The following is a 20,273-nucleotide window of genomic DNA, read 5'->3' on the forward strand; positions in this document are numbered from 1 at the left end:
GGGAATTGGGTATGTGTGATGTGCAGTCAGCAGGCTCTTAAGCATGGTTCGGGTACTATCAGCTTACTCCTAGCATTTTACATAATTTTTGTTATTTTTGCATGCCGGTCAGTTTAAGTGTTAATTTGAAATCTGTGCTCTTAAATGATATTGCCGTTGTAAGCTTAGAAAGTTGAAATTTTGTGTTGAATTTTTGATACGTGGTTATGTGCTTATCTGTATAATTTATGATAAGGTTTAAAATTCAAATTAGTTTAAATGGATATATATATGTGATAAGAGATAAGTAATGTTAACATCTTTTAACTCTTTCGGTTTATAATAGATTAACATGAGTTATTTTAGGAATTTTAGTTCGTTTAATTTTATTCCTAAAACTACTCCCCTGATAATTGTTAAAAGAGTTTTCAAAACAATACTCTCTCCACGCCTCTTCAACTACATATATACTCCTCCCCGAGACGCTAGGGTTTTATCGCTACTTCTCCGAAAACTCTTCGTACTCACCATTGCCTCAATCGGTCTCCGTGTCGCAATGAGGAAGAAGACGAGAGCTAATCTCAAAGCCCACACCCCACAGCCTACATCTATTTCACAAAAGAGGAAGTTAATTGATGAAGATGATGATGAGTTGGTCACGGTGGAAAGCGGTGATGAGTTGTCTGGAGTCAATCGTGGTGATACTGGAGTTGAATCGGGTCAGAAGAAGGTGAAATCGGAAGTTCTTGCTGTTCGTGGTCTCGCTGGTCGGAAAGTCATCTTGGGTAAGCCTATTTCCGGCAAAACTCTCTTTACCTGTGGTATTGTCAAGTTGTTTGAGGATCTAGGGTTTCAATCTTTCTTAGTTGATTTGCCTAAAACTTGCTATCCTGATTTAGTGCGTGAGTTTTATGCAAACCTTCAACTGGTTGGGTCGGATCAGTTTGTTTCTTTTGTTTCGGATGTTAAGATCTGTTTGTCGTCGATGTTTTTGGGTGCGATTTTAAAAATTCCACCATCTACTGTGTCTATCCATACAAAGAGAGGTCCGAAAGATGTCGAGGGTTTTTCTCACAACGACCAGTTAAAATTGATAACTGGGTCTGAGAATGTTTCTGATACTATGTTTCCTTCCACTACACAACTACTTCCACTTGCTCAAGCACTTTTTAAACTGTCTATTGAGAATGTCAGTCCAAGACTTGGTACTAGGTCAAATTTGTCTTCACAAGATATTGTTGTTGTTTCGATGATAATGGCTGGTAGAAAATTTGATTTAGCTGAATTGATTTTAAAGAATATGCTGGATTCAGTTGAGGGTAAGTCATCTGGTGGACTGCCATATGGGTTTTTGTTGACAAGAGTTTTTGAGTGGTTTGGGGTGTCTTTTGTTGGTGAGGATTCTGTGTCTGCTAAAGAATTTCTTGATTTGAAATTCTTAACTCAATCAAACTTGAAGTTGGATAAGGATGGTCAGTTGGTTGTTGTGGAAGTTCCTCCACCTCCACCCTCTGCACAATCTGTGAATGTGGTTGATCTAGGAATTTCTGCACAAGAGATTCAAGAATATATGGAAGAGCTGAGAGCAAATCACAAGGATGTGATGGATGGGCAGAAGCAGCTATCTGAGCAGATGGCTGAGTTGGTTTCTCAGGTTGCTTTTTGGAAGGATATGATGTTTGGGGCTAGAACTTCAACTGCTTCTGAGAAGTGCAGTTCTGGAAGCTTTGCTTATGAGCTCTGCAAAAGGATGTATGGCTCTGGAGGTTCATCAGATGTCAAGGCTACTTTTACTTCGGAAGATGATGCTACGGACAGTCCAAGGCCAAGGACAGCTTTGGATGCACTGAAGGAAGCTGCTAGAACTGATTCTAAGTATGCTGCTGCAGGGGAAGCATTGCTAGCTCAGAATGTGATTGCTGCTGAACTTGCCAAGAAGTATGGACTCGAGAAGGATGCGCAGGACAAGCCTGGAACCTGATTTGCTAACCTTTTTAATGATTAAGGGGGAGGAAATTAGGAAATTATTAATAATACTTTGCTTAAGTTTGTTTAATCTGCTTAAGTACATTGGCCCTAAGTTTAATTTGCTTTAAGACTAAGTTGTTTTGTGCTGGTTGGATTTGAATTTGCTGGTCTCAGGTGGTTTATCCTGAGTTAACTTGGGTTTGTTTTGTTGGATAATATTTTGGACACCAGGTGGTTTATCCTGGTTAATTATCTATGCATATTTGTTTTGATTAATTGTTTCTGTGTTAGTTAAATTTTGCATAATTGATTTAGATAATATTTGTTAGATTTTATTCTCTGTGATATGTGTGAAAGTTTAGTGATATTAGATTGCTATATTTAGGGGGAGTTCATTACTTTTCCTAATATAGTGTAATCATCAAAAAGGGGGAGATTGATACTCTCAAGGTTTTGATGATGACACTAACAGCAAGCTAATAACATGAAACTGATATGTGTAAGCATGCTATCAAAGGTTATCTATGCAGACTAACAGTATTTCAGGATGTTAGCATGATTATAGCTGTCAGCAAGCTTACAGGGATATTTACAAGCTATCAGCAGGCTTACAGCGTGAACAGAGAAACAAGCGGATAAAGATCAAAGTCTATTTTCAAGGAGAATTAATAGGAAACGACTTTGTAAGGATTCTAATATTTATATATATCTGATATAAATATTAGAGCTCAGTTTTATAAAGAGTTTCATTCAAAAACGTTTTCCTAACAAATAGGAGATTTTATTTCAAATCGATTTTATCTTTAACAAACTCCTACTTTGTTCAAACGGGTTTTTAGTTTAAATATCTTTACTGAAATGAATTCAAACGTGGTTTATCTTTTACTCAGTAATCTTACTTCATTCAAACGTTCATCATTCAATTCAAATTTAAACGTGAGGTTGTTACCAAGATCGTTGGGAAGTTTGTTGGATTATGACCGTTGGTATGATGTATATAAATTTGTGTGTGCTTTCATTTTCGATAGAGAACAAGGAGAACACACCAAGCTTTCTGAAATACAACTTTCTACATTGCTAAATCTTTTATTGAGCTCTAGTACTTATATTTGCATATATATCTATATTGAGAGTTCATAGTTTCGGTTGTATTACACTCATTCATTGTATTGTTCAAGGTGTAATGTTTTGTTGCTGTGTATCGAGCTTGTGAAACAAGGGAACAAGGGAACTAGTTAGCTAGAAGAGTATACTTGGGAAGTATAGGTCTTGGTAGGCTTTTGGTTCGTGGTTCAGGGGTTTCAGCAGGCTGATAACAGGAACAAGGGAGAAAGGGAGTTATATTATTGAATCTTGTAATCGTTGCTATTATTGATTAATAATATAATCTCTTACCAGTTGGTAGGGGACCAGGACGTAGACCATTAGGGTTAGGGGTCGAACCTGGCTAAAATTCTTGGTGTTGCTAGCATACTGCTTTACATTATCTGCATTGCATTTATCTTGTTAGCAGGCTAACTGTTTACTCTGAAAATTAACAGCAGGCTGTCTTTGACAGATTAATTATTCGGTAACTTATAAAAATCGGGTATATTAGCCATAACACCTATTCACCCCCCCCTCTAGGTGTATAATTTCATACTCTATACTGCCACTAGGGTTAAAGGGCTAGCTAGGACAAAATATAATTACTTAGAGCTATACAACAGCAATAAATATCCTGCCAGATGGGGGGAAAACAGGCAGTCGAAATAACAAAGTAGGAATCCTTTTTCTAAATCACCAAAGTGAGCATGACATCTCTACCGGAGCTGGCTTTAAAGATAGCATATCTCTTGAATAGACGCCGCATTAGAAAAATGTTGTTAGTGCTATGCAAACTCACACCAGTAACTCACTACCAACCATGTGGTGGCAGCGTTGGACTTTTGGAACACATGCTGATATTGTGAAGTTGCTTCATCCTGGTTTCTGGGTTGCATAACCCTGCATATTCCTCAATAAATAGCTAATTAGAGAGTACTTTGATCATATATGCATAAATGGAAAAATTTCTCCACAATTAAACATCAAACATTACTGAGGCAACATTTGCTCCTCCCAATTCCAATTTACGGAGTGAAGATCAGCATTGGGAACTGAAACTTTAAAAAGTAGGTTTTGCTTTGATGAAATTTATTTCATGAGAGCCTTACTTCAGTTCAACAGGAGTCACAGGGTAGAACTGGAGCTAATTAGAATGGATCATTTTCTTTAGATATCTTAGAATGTCTATGACTTTTGAGAAATATATCTTTCTATTCCCTAAAATTAAGATTACTTCTCATAGGTGATATATCTTCCCAAAATTTAGTTCTACAAACCTGGTTTCTTTTTGCTAATTTTCTTTTCCAAATCGTATATATATTCTAGTAATTAATGTTCTCTTAATTCCAAGAGGCATCCTAGGATTTCAAAGAGGATATAGATCTCTATTGTCTAAGTTGTACACTTCTTGTAGGAAAAAAAACAAGGAGAAATTATATGGTTTTTTTAGAAAACCCGCGTCTTCTGTATAGCAGATTACAGAGGAAGAATACCAAATCCTGCCAGTTGCTCCTATGACTCATATTAACATTTTCTGAAGCCTATATCTAAAGATGCCTGTGTATCGGACAGAGCCAAAAAAAAAAGAACACAAAATCAATAATTTCTTAAAACCATGCCCAATGCACAAGATACGATGAGCTGAATAGAACTATGTTCTTAAGACTCCAAAACTCCTTTGAACTTGATAAATAAATCGACTGCGCAGATACTGTTATGATGAATATCCATGATTTGTATGTAAGCTTAGTATAGTTCCCAATAAGATTTTGCTGATATATTAGTAAACTCTTAGTACCTGAACATTTTGGTATATCCCAGACTGCAATGGAGGTAGAGGTGCATCGTGAATCACAAATTGCTCTGTTATCTTCATGCCAAACATTCAGTGCAAGCATCCACGAGCCAATAGTAACATCCTCATTGTTAAACATTCTTAAACTGGCAGTTTTGAATTAAATTTAACAAACAGAAAGAACAAATCTATAAGCATAACCAACAGATTAAAATGTAATCAACCTATGTGTACTGAACTTATGGCCTCAATGGTAAAATCCTTTCTCTTGCTACCACATCAAAGAAAAAAGGGCTTCTTATTGGAAATGCTACGACATCCCCAAGTAAAAAAAACAACAAACCTATATAATGACATACCTATTGTTCCTTGCAATTACCAGTGATGCCACGACCCCTGCGGAAAGAACATAAATAGGTCCATAAGCATGCATGAAGTATCCGCTGCCTATTACGTCCGCTGATTTCTCAAACCTGAAATTTTTAGCGAGGAAGTACTTTCTTAATAAAGAACAGAATATAGCGCAGTTTTGTATAACTGAGGCACAAGGCATATAGTTATATTAATTTACCACTTTGATTTTGGATTGGTAAACACGGGTCCTTTCTTCATGCATCCAATGTAAGTCAGTGCATGGGTTCTTTCCTTAGCTAGAAGAGTTGCAAGCCTATCTGATATATTTTACACATAAGTATAAGTGTATAACTAGTTAAATATATGTATGACACTGCTAGTTTAAAACTTGAGGTGACAGTAAAATACCTGGACGCAGATAAATGTCATCATCAGCTTTGACGTAATAATTTGCTTCGAACAGTTGAAAAGCTGCTTTGAAATATGCCAATCTATGGTTTCGGAACATGTACTGATAAGTTCCAATTAGATATTATAAAATTATGTATTCAGATATTCAAATCCTTACGATTTGTATTTAAGGTTTCGGTATTCTTCCTCCACATCTAAAATCAGAAAGTCATTGTACTCCTCGATCTCTTTCTCAAGCTCTGCCATTTTTCTTGCATTTTTAGTTCGACCAATAACAAACCTAAAAGCTAATCCTGTAGCTTGCTCCAACCTACATATGGTAAGAATAAAATGATATCCATTTAGTAATACTACTAACACTTTTATTGTGTTCACAACATAAGACAGTCATTGTGGCATTTTCATCATGAGTCAGAAAAGAAGAAGAAATTTGATTTCCTGGTTAAGTTTCAATGCAAGTGCAACGACGGACTTATAACTTTCACAGCAAAGAACCAAACTTATCATGTACAATAAGACTGTACTAACATGTTCCGCTGCTTATTCATAAAAATGTATGGTGAAGTGAGGAACCATTGAAAGATGTACTGTACAGAAGCACAAGTGAAATTCATTCACAACAAATAAATTCATCATTTTTTACAGTGTACACAAAACACAATGAATAGAGGCATGTCAGTTGCAACAACCAAATTTTACTCCTGAATTAGCTTATCAAAAAAATGTTGATAGCTAAAGTATAATAACAATGGACCAAGAAAACTTGTTACTTTCGAGTTTATTATTCTATCGAGAGTAAAAATACAATATTTCAGGACCAACAAAGATATTATTTTAAGTACATATTACTTTTTCCGATTGAGGTCCGACTGTAGTACCTAAGAAGAGCATCAGGATGAGAAGGAAACCATGTACTTCTCAGAGCCCGTCTGCGATCACGTGACCCGAACCCGGTTTGTATACCCACCAACCCGACAAATTTGATCCTATCTGTCAGCACCCCATTGGTCATGGACTCTCCACCTGGTCGTTGAGAGAGCGAATAGAACGGGCGGAACGTGTCCTCCACGCGCCCACATCGGAAAGTGGGGATGGGTCCGAGCACGGCGTAGAGAGCGAAAATGACGCCGGAGAGACAAAAGATGAAGCTGAGAGAGACTAGGAGCCATGTGGGGTTGTAGAGGCGGAGAAGAAAGATGGGTTTTCTTGGGCTTGATGAGTTTCCGAAGGTCGGGAGATAATCGGCGGTGGCTATAATGCCGGCGGCCGAGTTGAACGGAGAGAATTTACGCGGCATTACTGTACCCTCATGTTATACATGGACTGCCAGACGGTAATCAGGTGATGATTGATTAACAAAAGGAAAATGCTTGGTGCACATAATTGTGTACAAAAACATGTACATGATGACATGTGGCGGATTTTAATTGGATGGCCCCCTTGCATTTACACCAACCACCTCAATTAAAACCCACCACATCACTTGCCACATCATTATGTACAAATTTTCTGTACACAATTATGTGCACCTAGCACTACTCTTAACAAAATTATAGTGCAGTATATAAAAATTTAACGGGGTTTTAGATATATCATATTTTCAAATATATGTTTTTTAAAAATATTTCTGAAAATAAAGAATTTTCAAACGGTTTACTACTATTGCAACAATAGTTGTAAATGATCAATCAAAATCAATTGCAAATACGATTTCAAAAATCTAATACATGAAATCACATATTATTACAATATGTCGTATGATATTCTGCATCGCAGATTACTTTACGATTCTTAAATGCAAATATTATATTATAACACGACTCTCCATCTAATGGTCCGAGATTGTAAAAAAAAGTCAATATCTGTCTAAAAAAATTTCATTCATCTTCGAGAAAAAATCGGATATTATTTGTATCCGAAATAAAGCAAATATTATCAGTATCCGAATATGTGATATTCGAATCCGAGATTAAATACATGCAAGATATTTAAATTCTATATTATATAATTAAATAAAATTAAAAATTGATTCTATTAGCTTGTATTGTATATATGTATTAAACAATACTACATTTTTATAGACTTTATATAATTATACAAATATTTTACATATATAAAAATATCATTTAAATCGTAAAATATTGTTCTAAAATCATCATAAATATAATGGGCCTATAAAAAATCTGATATCCACCTGAAATATCCACATTCATATCAGAGAAAAAACATATATTATTCGTATCCAAAGAAGCGGATGTTATCTGTATCCGAATCCAATAATTACGGACACAGATATAAACATATGTGTATTCTAATTACTCGTTTGATAGTCAACAAGATCTTATCGGAGTCCGAGCCTGCCGATCTCCATTTATTACCACTCCTTTATTACCACTCCTCCACAGACTCCTCATTTCCTATCTAACACGATCTCACCAGAATCTGGCAATGTCCTCTTGTCACGGCCATTCCCGCACACTTATTTCTGGTGTGTTCGACGAAGAGATGGGTCGAGGTAACATCATCAATGAATGCTATTTTATATTATGGTTTGTCTAGTATGTGTCTCTTGGCATATGGCGCGGAATTTTATATATTTGGGAGCTTTGTGGTTGTTATATATATAAGAGGGTCACCATTATTAAAATATAAACACCAATCAAAAACTCCCAAACATATAAAATTTCGCGTTTAACATGTGTTTATGGAAAAAACCGTTACATTAGTAGTTTTTATTTTAGAAAGATGTTCTTAAAAAAAAGAGACCACGGTGAAAAGATTTTAACAGGGATGATGGGTGTTGGGCTCAAAGAGTGGGAATTGTGCATGCCCAGACCTACCCAGACAGATCCACTACCACCAGGGTATCTATCTGTTGTCGGGCCCAATATTTTGATTATTTGGGTATCCAGTGTGATCACGTAAGGTAAAATTGTAAATGCTTACTTTTCTCCTGGTTGTTGTCTGGTGTTCAATTCTGAGCTTTCATCGTTTTTCATTTGATAACCTTCTTAAATTGTTTATATTTCAATTTTTCCCAGATTATAAATTTACATTACATGATATAAAACTAATGTGATATAGTATTTTCACAACCTTTCCAAATTTATGAACTAAATATTAACGGCTTACATAATTTTACTTATTTTTTATTTCTCACACTATTAATACTTATATTAGTTTTCGTGTTCAAACCAACATAAACAATTAGGTAGAATGAACGGAATATTTTTTAAATGAAGATAAAAAAATGGTAAAACTTCTTTTATATTGTAATTTCTTCATCAAAAATTATAAAATTATATTCTAAACGTTTCAAAAAAGTAAAGTTGAATAACTCTTTTAATGTTATTTTTTATATATTTTATAACAAAAAAGAATAAGAATGAATAAAGTAGTGTAACAGCTAATCTTTGATGAATAAAGGATAAAGAATAGCAAATATTTAGGAAATTTGTTTGCTTAACTTATGTAAATATACTAATGTGGAATATTATTGTCAAAATTAATTAATATTCTAGAAGGTGAAGAAAGAAAAACGAAAATTACCATGTGTGGACTGTGGACTACAAGCAAGAGCCAAAATAGTATTCTATGGTGCCATTTTCTTGGAAAGACGCACACTAAAAATATTATATCCGAGAAAAATCTTTGTACTTAACTGTTTTTTTTCTCTGTTTTCATATTAAAATAAATAATAAATTTGGAATTTTAAAAATTAAAAATTTATTTGACTGAGATTTTAGTGGATTATATATGATTTCTAGATTTATGAATTGTGTGTTCATTTTGATTTTATGCAAATTCTTTATAAAATGTCATAGAGTTGACATAAAAAATTTGAGATTTAAACAAAATATTTCAAAATCAGTGGTGAAATTTCGAAAAAAATGAAATACACATAACAATATCACACAAAATTTTTATTTTATGAAGTACAAAAAAATTCAAGAGTATTTGAATACTATCGAATTTTAATAGATTTTAAATGATTTCAATTAAATACTATCAGATTTTTTCAGTACAATTTACAAAGCTAATTAAATAGTCCAGATCATGTAACATATTTAAAATTTTAATTGAAATGTAACAGATTTTAATGAATTTTAAGTGATCCTAATTGTATATCATCAAATTTTTAAGAATAATTTAAAAAATCTAAAAGAGTGTATTCAATTAGAATTTTAAAGGATTTTTTTTTTACTTACAAAATCCGAAAGTATTCAACTCGTGTTTTAAAAAGTATCATAAACTTGGAGTATTTAATTAGGATTTTAAATTATGTTATAAAATATGGTGGTATTCAATCATGATTTTAAATCATGTTTCAAAATTTGATGGTATTAATTACTCTCTCCGTCCCCTTTTACCTGTCCATTTTGCATTTCGAGAGTCTAATTGACCAATTTTTGACTAAACATTACAAATTATCTACTCATTATTTTTAAAATCTGAAAGTTGCATATTAAAATAAACTAAATATACTTTCTATTGATATAATTTTTATTATTTTTCTCAATTATTTGATACATGTAAAGTTCAGTCAAAATAAAGTCAATTTGACTGGTCAAAAGTCAAAATGGACATGTAAAATGGGACGGAGGGAGTATTTAAAATCTATTAAAATCTGATGGATTTTTTTAGATTTCAATTTTATGGATTGCTTGATGTATTTTAAGATATTTGAAATCTCACCGAAATTCATGAGATTTTAAATTATTGTGCTTAAACATTCTATATCAGTTCCACGACATTTTATCTAGAATGCGCATAAAATCAAAATCAAATAGAATTCATTAAAATCTGTAGACAGTTGTAAAATTCATTAAATATTAGTTGGACACACCCACCATAATTAAATACTATTGAATTTTGTAGCAATTAAGTTTAAAATTCTAACTAAATATCTCAAAATTTTAATACTTTTTAAAATCAAAATCGGATGTATCTAGATTACATGAATAAATCTTTTTAAAATCTTAATGAATACACCCCTTATCTCATGTATACTTTTTATACGTTTTTATTCTTATTCCCAACACTTTTTCTATTTCTTTTAATTTCTGTTATCGTAACGAAAGAAGAAAGAAATGAGCTAAGACAAAGAACTAGTATAAAACAACGTATGTACCAACTAAACAAGATATATCATCTCTAAAGCTTGTCGCATTAGGGAAAATGGAGGGTGAAGCAGCCACAGTAACCGTGCTTGAACACTGCAAAGTGAGTCCAGCCCCAGACGGTGTCCCCGTGACATCTCTGCACCTCCCATTTTTCGACTTGTTATGGCTCACTTTCCATCCCCTCGGCCGTCTCATCTTGTATGATTTTCCGCACTCCACCAACCATTTTATTCAAAAAACCGTTCCGATTCTGAAAACATCACTCTCTCTCGCCCTCAAAAACTTCACTCCCCTGGCTGGAAAATTACTAATTCCCTCCGATGCTGATTCCAACGCTGATTGCCTGATCCGATACTCGGACGGAGACTCGGTCTCTGTCACATTTGCTGAGTGCAACGGCGATGTTAATCATTTCTTTGGAGGCCATGCACGCGATGCAGACGTATTAAAGCCTCTTGCTACTCCAATCTCTTCGACTAGTCTGTTTGCTATTCAGGTTACGGTATTCCCGAACAGGGCCATTTCTATTGGAATCATGAACTCCCATGTGGTTGCAGATGGGAACACTGTGTTCAATTTTATACGAGCATGGGCTTCGATTGCTAAACGACTCTGCAGCTCTGATATTGTGTCTACAGAGGATTACATGATCCCGGATTATGATAGGAGTTCTATTAAGGATCCCTACGGTCTGGGCACCATGATTATGAAATCTTTAGGACCGCTAATTAAACAGGTCCAGATAAAAGAATCTTCGGTCCCCAGGGCCAGAGCGACGTTTGTTTTAACTGAATCTAAAATTCAAGCCCTCAAGAAGACGGTTTTAGCCAAACGGCCTGAATTATCCTACGTGTCATCTTTCACCGTCACGTGTGCTTATCTCTGGACATGTTTCGCAAAATCAAGATACAATGTGGAGAAGGAGAAGCACAGGCTAGATGAGCCTCAGAACTTCGGGTTTGTCATGGACTGTCGTGCTCGACTGGATCCGCCCCTGCCTAATTCCTACTTCGGCAATTGCTTAGTCCCCTGCATCGCAGCGCAGACTGGGAGAGTTATGGCAGGAGATGAAGGGCTAGAGGCTGCCGCAGAGGTGCTGGGAAATGCAATTGCTGTGAAGCTCAAGGAAGGTCCCTTGCACGATTCGGAGAAATGGATGGAGCAATTCGCGGGGTTAATGAGAGGGGAATGGAGTATTGGCATTGCTGGCTCCCCGAAATTGGACTACTACAACAATATTGATTTCGGATGGGGTAAGCCTCTCAAGTTCGAATTCGTGAACGAGACATTATCGTTGTCGAGATGTAAAGATTCCAAAATGGACATTGAAATTGGAGTCATTTTGCCTGAAGCTGAGATGGATGAGTTCTCAACGCTTTTCATCCAAGGCTTGCGTGATTTGGACGGCTAAGCTGTTTTCAGAAACAACGTTTCTCATATTTTCTGTTTGCTGGTTACGTATTTTCTCAGAACTCTTATTAAAAATGGGACAAAACATTATATGTCTTCTAATAACTGTTTTTTAGTTTTTATAAACGCACACAGTTTTTCTGTTATCAAGGCAAAAGTGCTTGAATGCTTTTCTTAAAATGTCCGGTGGTTAACTTGTTCTATTATTTGTGCCATTATCAACTACTTGCTAGCCACTTCCACGATAACGGCAGATCAATATTGTTGGATCTGCGGAAAGAGTGTTTACCAAATAATCTTTGTTATTCTGTGAAATTTTGAAACTCGAATTGTTCAGTAAACTGTTTAAATTAACCGAAGGACCTGTCCCTAGCCATCGGTTGTATCCAACCAGCTATTCGCAGTAGCACCCACAAATTTGCGCTGGTAGGTAAGTTGAAAAACGGCCTGTGCTGCTCTGTTTTAGCAGCACTGATCCCCTTAATTTTTGTTGAAATTTTGGCAGCACTTCTCTGTTAATGCAAGTTACCAGTCCTGTTTTTTTTGTAAGCAACAACCAACTACAGTACAAGTCATCCCATCATCCAACTAAAGAAGAATTACAAGCAACTCAATACAGCATACGAATACACACAACCACCGACATAAACACAAATAAAACAAAGCCATTAAATTACGAAAAATGCTAGAGCACCCAAATCTATTTCCAAAATGAATCGTAAATGTCACTTATCATGATTTAATTAACTAAACTCTATAAAATATAATAGGCCCCGAGTATTCACAATAATCTCAACAACTAAAACATCCCAAACTGACACATCATCAACGCCATGTTACTTGGGAAGAATTCTAGGTACCGAATTTGGGGTCTCTAGCATTATTCTTACATTACAACTACGAGTAGACATTAAAGTATAACCACCACAAATTTAAGTTCTATCTAATAAAAGTTCTGATAAAATCACAACTATATAGAAGCATTGTCAATGGTCTCATCTTCCCCTTTTGAAGCTCACGTGCAAAATGCATTATCAAATATAATTTGTCTGACTAATAGGTCCTGCCAATTTGTCATCCATACCTGCAAATTGTAAACAAAAACGTGATTTTATTCATGACATTCAACACCTGAAATTTCAACTAAATTAAATCTCTTAGTTATAATAAACTATAAAGTAAACTACTAATTTCCGCAACTATAGTATAAGTAATGTTTATAATGTTATGTTGATATAATTTTTATTTTTAAATTCAAGTTTATTAGTAGGATGTTTAAAATTAGGGACACGCATAAACGAAAAACTGATGAAATATATCTGATTGTAATGAACTACACTAAAATATTGAATTTGGCTGGTGAAACCATCAACTTACTAACTCTATATTTTAGGTAGAACACATTTTGGGTTGGTCTTCAATCCTGATTGACTTTCAGGTAGCAGAATACTGATTGAATTTGCACCTCATTTTTGCAAGAGAACTCCCTGAAACCCATAACCTATATCCCAAGTTAGAACTGAAAGGAACATTCCATCTGCAGTAATCTCTCTATAGTGATCTAGATACAGCCAAAAAATCAAGTTCGGGATTATTGATAAGTTAGAGAAAACCAGAGGCCTAGTTAATTATCAACTTGCCAAGTACCATATAAACCCAAAAATCCCTCTTAAGACGTAGTCCCTCGATAAGCTCATTTACAACTTATACAACCCAACTTATACAACTATCAGCATCATATACAACCTAACTTAATTACAATTTTCAACTGTAACTCATGGGTCCAAACTACATGCCTCGTCTCCGGTACTAAAAACAATTCAAAACTTTTAGAGAAACAAACTCCATCTACATATATCTATACATAAAGACATTGTAATTACATAAATAATAATAACAAAAATAATAACCACCAAAATAAATAAGCAGCAACTCAAATTTTGTTTATTGTGGAGAAATAATGCAATACTAGCAATGCTAACTGCTACTAACAGAAACATTCGCTAATTGGAACAAATCGAACTGTAACCCTAACCCCAATTCTAATTAACAGCCTAAACCTAATCCTCAGTTCGACCGAAGAGTATAATATGAAGAAAACGAACATACCTGTTAATCACCAATGAACTTGCAGTACAATCGCAGAAGGTGATGGGATCGTCTTCTAATCGCTGGCAGCCTTGAAAATGATGGTTAACTTCTAAGCGGGAGATTGAGTAGGGTTTTAGAGGACCTTTCTTTTGAATCGAACCAGTCTACCAGCTCTTTTTTTAAGCCGGAAGCACTAATGGTATTTTCGTAAATATTTTTAAAATTTCACCTTCAAGCCAAAAAAGAGCTGGTAACTTGAAGCGAATATTTAATCTCAGCCGTTGGATCATAGCTGGCCGAATAAAACGTCCCTGGCCATTCCTGGCCATCAATGGCCAGGGACGAGCTCCTATAAAAAATAAATACATAATATATGTCTTACTCGAGTAAAACCCAAAATAAGTATTACAAGGCAAAAGGTCTCATGCTACCTGACACTTACAATTGATATAATAATATTACAAAAAAAGTTTTGATTTTCAATGCTATCATCTTTGTTTCACAGATTAGTATGCAACTCATACTTATTGATTATGGATACAACTTGAGCATCATGAGACTCTGAACTCGGAACTGCTACTGTTCAATTTTTGTGCTTTTATATATGCAGAAACAGCCTCTTCTACATAGCACTGTCCTATATAAGTTCAAAGATTTCAAAACTACCTCAGACTCTCCCAAGTATAATTTACTAGAGAATCAGTTGCGTTCTCGAATTATCCTTTTAATCAAATGCGTGGTCGAACAATTCTTCCTGCTTTTCTGCATGACAGCTGATCAGGAAGAGACTCGTCCTTATGATTCTGACTCACGAATTCCAGAACCACTGAAGCTAATTCATCTTGATGTGAAGTATATTCATGGTCTGCTAGTTCTATAACGAACAGTCTGTGGTTTGCAATGTACTTGCCAAACTCCATGGCATCTTCGACCGGTATCATTTCATCCTTGGAACCATGAACAGTCAAGACCCTGCAAAATATAAGATGGGAAACAGCAAAATGATTCAAAAAAATTCAACCCATTTAAAATGTGAATCCATTATTGGTGTTTGATGAAGACAGCAGCAACTTTGAATATGTCACTGGACTGAGAAAAAAATTCACAGTTTCTGCATATAACATAATGTAACGAGTTGAATTTTTTCACCGGCAGTTTCGTTGGATTGCAAGGGATGCTGCACGCATATCGGTTGTTAGACGATCCATTAAACTTGCTTCAGTCACTCGATACTCTATCTTGCCTGAGAAACCATTTAGTTCAAACAATGATTCAGAAACAAACAAGGTGCTACTAATTCATTAGTGGTAAAGGGGTAAACATGATGTATATATTTATATGCTCTCCTCAAGCAAAATGATATATAAGGGGTAAACAGAATGTCAAATTAAATAAAACATTGGATGCAAAAGCATTTGCCAAAAACAGGAGAAAACCACCCTTTAAACAAAAAAAAAAAAAAACCAAATAAAAAAATTAGCAGTCTAGATTTAAAGTTACATTCCTGCAGACATACAAAAGAAATCAAAAGTAACTACCCAGGGCAGACAACAAGCATTTAATTATGGACTTAATATTTTACTCATTTTTTTGTATATATCGATATGAGTATGTAGGCTGAATGAAGTTTTTAATATTGCTTGAAGTCCCCCAATTATTTACCATCTGCAGAAAATTCAACATCATTCTCCATTAATGTTTTCTTGATGAAAAGAGGTGCTAGAATGTAATTATGCAAAGGGTTCTTCGTCCAGCCTATATATGTAAGCACCTCTTCTAAGCCAACAACTGCTTTTTTAAGGAGTATAACAAATGATAATAAAAATATATGTTTTTTGTAAATTAAGCATAGGAAACTCCTAATTTTGAAAATAAGGAGTTTAATTTAATCCCAAATAAAAGTCTAAAATGCATGTATGCTCACCTTTTCTGTCTTTAACATCAACAAAACCACTTTGTTTGATTCTTTTCAAGAAGTCTTTACCCAAACGCCCTCCAATGCCCCTCTCTAGATTAAAGCGACCTGAAATGTTGACAACTGTGCTAACATCCCTGTACTTTGAAGCATACAGCAGCACTACATTGCCTCCTGCAGATATACCACATACCCGTATCTGTACAATCAAAAATATATCTGAAAAAGTATATCTGCATTGCTATCATGTAGAATCTATTCAAGTTTACTTAAAATCATATCTTGTCCAGTAGTTTTGAAGTGTGCAAATCAAGTTCCAAGAGTTCGAGGTCAGGGGTACGATACCATGATTGACAAAAACAGTTCTTCAGGAGTTGGGACTACCTACCATAGCAAAAGCACTCCAATAAGTGTAATAGGATGCTTCACACCCCTATAAAAGGAATTAATAATTTTCTTATTTTGTAAATTTGGGAGTCAGGACGGGGGTATATGACAAAACAATTATAAGAACTATCTCAATGCCAGAGCTGGTTTTGTTTTCTAAAAGTGCTATTATGTTGAATCTGTGGTTAATATATGAAGAATTAAATTGTAAGTTGCCACATCAAATCTTTTTCCTGCTATTAACAAAGAAGACTTTATAAGCTTCAAGTGAAAAACAAAAACTGCCTGCCACAAGCTCCTGGGAGAAAACAAAATAATCTATCTGCATTTGGTCTTTAGATAATACACTGTGTTTCATAAAAAAAATTACACAATAACTTAAAAATTATTACTGCAACAGAAAAAGAGAAGAAAGATATGTAATTTTTTGCATAACATCATTAAAATGTACTCCCTCCGATTGTTTACGTTCACTGTTTGCACGCAATTTGAGGCTCCTATAAAGTACAGTTCCATTTCCATAATGTTTTTTTTATTGTTTTTTGAATAAAACTTTAAACGTCAAACTTTTATTCTAGAAAAAAAAAATATTATGGAACTATACTTTATAGGAGCCTCAAAATGCGTGTCAAAAAGTAACATAAAGAACCTATTGGGACAGAGGGAGTATATGCTCAATATTGTTTTATTGCTTACCCGCCTTCATAAAATAACATACCGTATAGTTCTTTCAAGTATATAAAGAATAAAGCACCACAGCTCTGTTCTATGTTAAGATTTCAAAAAGAAAAGAGACCTTTACTGTGCCCTATAACAGCAGCAATGAGACGTTTCTTGGCATGAAAGAACTCAACAACATTGCGCAACTCATCAGCTTCTCTACGATAGTTACCATACTGAAAAGAACCCTCACTTTCCCTAATAAAACGTAAAGTTGGATTACTCACAAACAGAATTGTAAGCTCAGACAAACAATATCAGTATTTGTATGATGACTATTAGTTGAAGTAATTAAATTAAACAGAATTTAATAACCAGTTTGTGATGAATTCCGAAAAGACAACAATTTAGTCCACGTGCAATATTTTCACACAGAACTTTATCAAATATGAATGATAATTGTACAAATACACACACACTGGTATGTGATGGGGATCCCAGATCAGGTTCGATTTTTTGGTGATAAACTAATTTTCAGGTCCAGCAGTTGGTTTTAAGAGCCTCAAACTCTGTTCCTGGTTTTCTAGCTCATATCACATCTACTATACATTTTCATCTCTCTAATATTATCTAGTTAACCCATATTCTAGAGAGCAAGAGAGGTATAAGGAGGTATAAAGACTTGAAGAAAAAAAATATCTGTTATCTGTGCCTGCTTGGGCATCCATGTTTTATTTATACATGTATCCCTGTTATTCCCTGGTTATAGTAAGGTGGTAACTACAGTACGAACACAAAGCATATTGCCTATTGTATTGTATCAAAAACTTCATCATAGTTTTCTTTAGTGAAGCACAAATGCAGCAATGCATTGTATTACATCAACAACTTCATTGTACTTATTTTCCTTTTATGAAGTGCACAAGCACTTAATTTCTTTTATGAAGTTATTAAGGAGTGGAGAACAATTTTTAGATTTAGAGAGGAAAATTCTGGGTGTACCTTGCTGCTAGCAAGAGAACTTAAGGATAGACTACCACTATGTTGCACTTGAATGCTAGCTAATTTGTCAGGAATAAGTGGCCAAACAGCTGAATGGATATTAAAATAAATTTAAATTATTAAACACAAATTGAGATCTTCCACCTCCTTTGTGTTCAGATTTTAAAAACTTACCCATTACCCGTAAAATCAAAGCGGAAGGCACTAATTCCATTATTTGCAAAAGCAGCAGCAAGGTTCACCATAGGAATTCTCTCCTAGCAATAAGTTAGGGAAACAATAAATACAAAAGGACAGTGTGACTGAAATAGTGAAATCCCAACAACAGTTCAACATTACAGGCTGGCAACATAGTAGAACCGAAGAGCAAATTCAAAAACGAACATAAGAACCCTTTTGGGAGAACTCAATAACAGGCAACGGGAATCAATGTGTAGATAACAATTAAATGGAGAATATTATCCATAAAACTGCCTGCAAAGTGTTGACAAAGTGTGTATAATCAATAATGTACGACTCAATTGCTGTTAAGGACCCCTAAATTTCATGACCTGATACTGATAACAGATTAATCGTGCATAACGACATGTCATGACTTGTATGCAAAGACGCAGGTGAACTTAATATCAATTGTGTACAGGTGGATGTGTAAAACTTCGATACAATGCAACATCCCCTCTAAAGTAATACAAAATTCTCACTATGAGCTTCCTTGGCAGATATTACCTACCTTCGAAGACCTAAAGCCATGGCAGATAATTACAAGCTCCTTGGAGCCTGTTTCATGTAGTATGCCGACAAGCTTCTCGCCATGGTTGTTTCCTACTATAATTCTCTGCAACTGAACTGAAAACAACACGTAGGTTAGCTCTATTAAAAGCATTCCAACAACTTTATAAAGCTTCAATTACCTAGTGATTACAATTAGTTAGAAGTCAGAGCAACCTCAAGAGATTACAGTTAGTGATTATACATGAACTATTAACCAAATATTTTACCCATATTTTACACACGAGTAATCACTACTAAAATTCAATAATTAAGAAAAAGACGCAAATTACCTGGGTCTGATACAGCCATCCCAGGAGTTTGGGAAATTTTAATCCGGTGGCTCTTTTTAGTATTTTAGGATTCACCAAACATTGCGGGTGTTTGGCGCTTAAAAGCACAGTCTCTGAGCATACTCCCTCGTCCCTCCTGTGCTAGTTGACTTAGGAAACTTATAAAGTGTATTGATTAAAATTTTTATTTGTAAATGAAAATTGCATATTTAAAATTTTATTTATAAAAATAAAATTTTAAATATAAGTAATATAACTACGTGGTTAATGGACTATTTAAAATCACCGAGCCGATCTAATTTGGGATGGATGGAGTATTATAAGTTAAAAGCACTTGTTAGTTCAAAAAATATTTATAAAAAATTATTAAGAATATCAAGTTTTTGTTGTATATGTGTGTTTTATGAAAACTTGGAAAATATCGAAATTATTGATTATTTCGGTAACTATATACGATTGCTCAAATCGGTTTAAGAAAGCGTATTAATAAATAAAATGTCTGAGTAATATTAGATTTGGTAAATATTTTGAGGGAAAAGTTTTAAAACTTCAACTAAAAATATCATAATAATATTAACTCAATTTTAATAAATTATTTATTTAAACATTTAGATTATTTTATTAGTTATGATTTCCACTTTTTATTATATATATGATATATTTTATTGTAAATAAAAAAACTAACAACATAAATTTTTTGAATTGAACACCTCATAAAATTTAGTCTTCCATAACCAATTTTCATATTATTCATGATAAATAAATAAGAGTATATAAATTCTCAATGTAATTTTAACTTCTTCTCAATGGCATGCATCTAAATTTTAACTAGTTTTTTAACTAGCTTACAACCTAACTTGTTATTTGTAAGTGACTTTTTGAATAATTTGTCGGCGTTTAAAGCAACTAAAAATTACTAAATTTCATCAATTTTATATAGTTTGCTCCAATTTCCTATTTTAACAATATCAAGTAAATTTTTAATATTATAATGTTGAAACTATATTACGGAAGTTTAAAGTATATTGTCA

The 20,273-nt window shown here is 34.2% G+C and overlaps 3 protein-coding genes across 9 annotated transcripts; 1 reads left to right on the top strand and 2 right to left on the bottom strand.

The window, feature by feature from the left end:
• Positions 1–3,522: 3,522 nt before the first annotated feature.
• On the bottom strand, positions 3,523–6,961 carry LOC108206958 (probable beta-1,3-galactosyltransferase 12). Its single transcript, XM_017377412.2, has 7 exons — positions 6,472–6,961; positions 5,751–5,903; positions 5,591–5,673; positions 5,400–5,499; positions 5,188–5,301; positions 4,832–4,974; positions 3,523–3,933 (listed from the first exon to the last, which is right to left on the bottom strand). Exons 1-7 carry the CDS (start codon positions 6,888–6,890, stop codon positions 3,845–3,847), a joined length of 1,101 nt encoding a protein of 366 aa, XP_017232901.1. The 5' UTR covers positions 6,891–6,961; the 3' UTR covers positions 3,523–3,844.
• Positions 6,962–10,752: 3,791 nt separating this feature from the next.
• LOC108208465 (malonyl-coenzyme A:anthocyanin 3-O-glucoside-6''-O-malonyltransferase) lies at positions 10,753–12,768 on the top strand. Its single transcript, XM_017378994.2, has one exon. It carries the CDS (start codon positions 10,772–10,774, stop codon positions 12,125–12,127), a length of 1,356 nt encoding a protein of 451 aa, XP_017234483.1. The 5' UTR covers positions 10,753–10,771; the 3' UTR covers positions 12,128–12,768.
• Positions 12,769–12,861: 93 nt separating this feature from the next.
• Positions 12,862–19,382, bottom strand: LOC108206259 (uncharacterized). Of its 7 annotated transcripts, none has more exons than XR_010289191.1 (10): positions 19,243–19,382; positions 18,912–19,027; positions 18,356–18,438; positions 17,316–17,437; positions 16,142–16,306; positions 15,367–15,460; positions 14,884–15,189; positions 14,236–14,566; positions 13,508–13,613; positions 12,862–13,210 (listed from the first exon to the last, which is right to left on the bottom strand). XR_010289191.1 is itself a non-coding variant. In XM_064088078.1 (7 exons), exons 1-7 carry the CDS (start codon positions 19,259–19,261, stop codon positions 14,946–14,948), a joined length of 843 nt encoding a protein of 280 aa, XP_063944148.1. In that variant the 5' UTR covers positions 19,262–19,382; the 3' UTR covers positions 14,594–14,945. The 7 variants fall into 7 exon arrangements, 1 of the variants encoding a protein (XP_063944148.1); XR_010289188.1 differs by having other exon boundaries at positions 13,504–13,613; XR_010289189.1 differs by having other exon boundaries at positions 13,508–13,627.
• Positions 19,383–20,273: the final 891 nt, after the last annotated feature.

The sequence above is a fragment of the Daucus carota genome, chromosome 2 (genome assembly GCF_001625215.2).
Source record: "Daucus carota subsp. sativus chromosome 2, DH1 v3.0, whole genome shotgun sequence".
NCBI classification, from domain to species: domain Eukaryota; kingdom Viridiplantae; phylum Streptophyta; class Magnoliopsida; order Apiales; family Apiaceae; genus Daucus; species Daucus carota.

What these genes read in the sequence shown, in the direction of transcription:
- LOC108206958 (XM_017377412.2), bottom strand. Translation starts at nt 6,890, where the DNA reads ATGCCGCGTAAATTCTCTCCGTTCAACTCGGCCGCCGGCATTATAGCC. An exon ending in TGACATTTATCTGCGTCCAG is followed by an intron (nt 5,500 to 5,590) that starts GTATTTTACTGT and finishes AAAATATATCAG; the next exon opens with ATAGGCTTGCAACTCTTCTA. An exon ending in ACCAATCCAAAATCAAAGTG is followed by an intron (nt 5,302 to 5,399) that starts GTAAATTAATAT and finishes TAAAAATTTCAG; the next exon opens with GTTTGAGAAATCAGCGGACG.
- LOC108208465 (XM_017378994.2), top strand. Translation starts at nt 10,772, where the DNA reads ATGGAGGGTGAAGCAGCCACAGTAACCGTGCTTGAACACTGCAAAGTG.
- LOC108206259 (XM_064088078.1), bottom strand. An exon ending in TTTGATTTTACGGGTAATGG is followed by an intron (nt 17,438 to 18,355) that starts GTAAGTTTTTAA and finishes ACGTTTTATTAG; the next exon opens with GGAAAGTGAGGGTTCTTTTC. An exon ending in GCAATCCAACGAAACTGCCG is followed by an intron (nt 15,190 to 15,366) that starts GTGAAAAAATTC and finishes TATATTTTGCAG; the next exon opens with GGTCTTGACTGTTCATGGTT.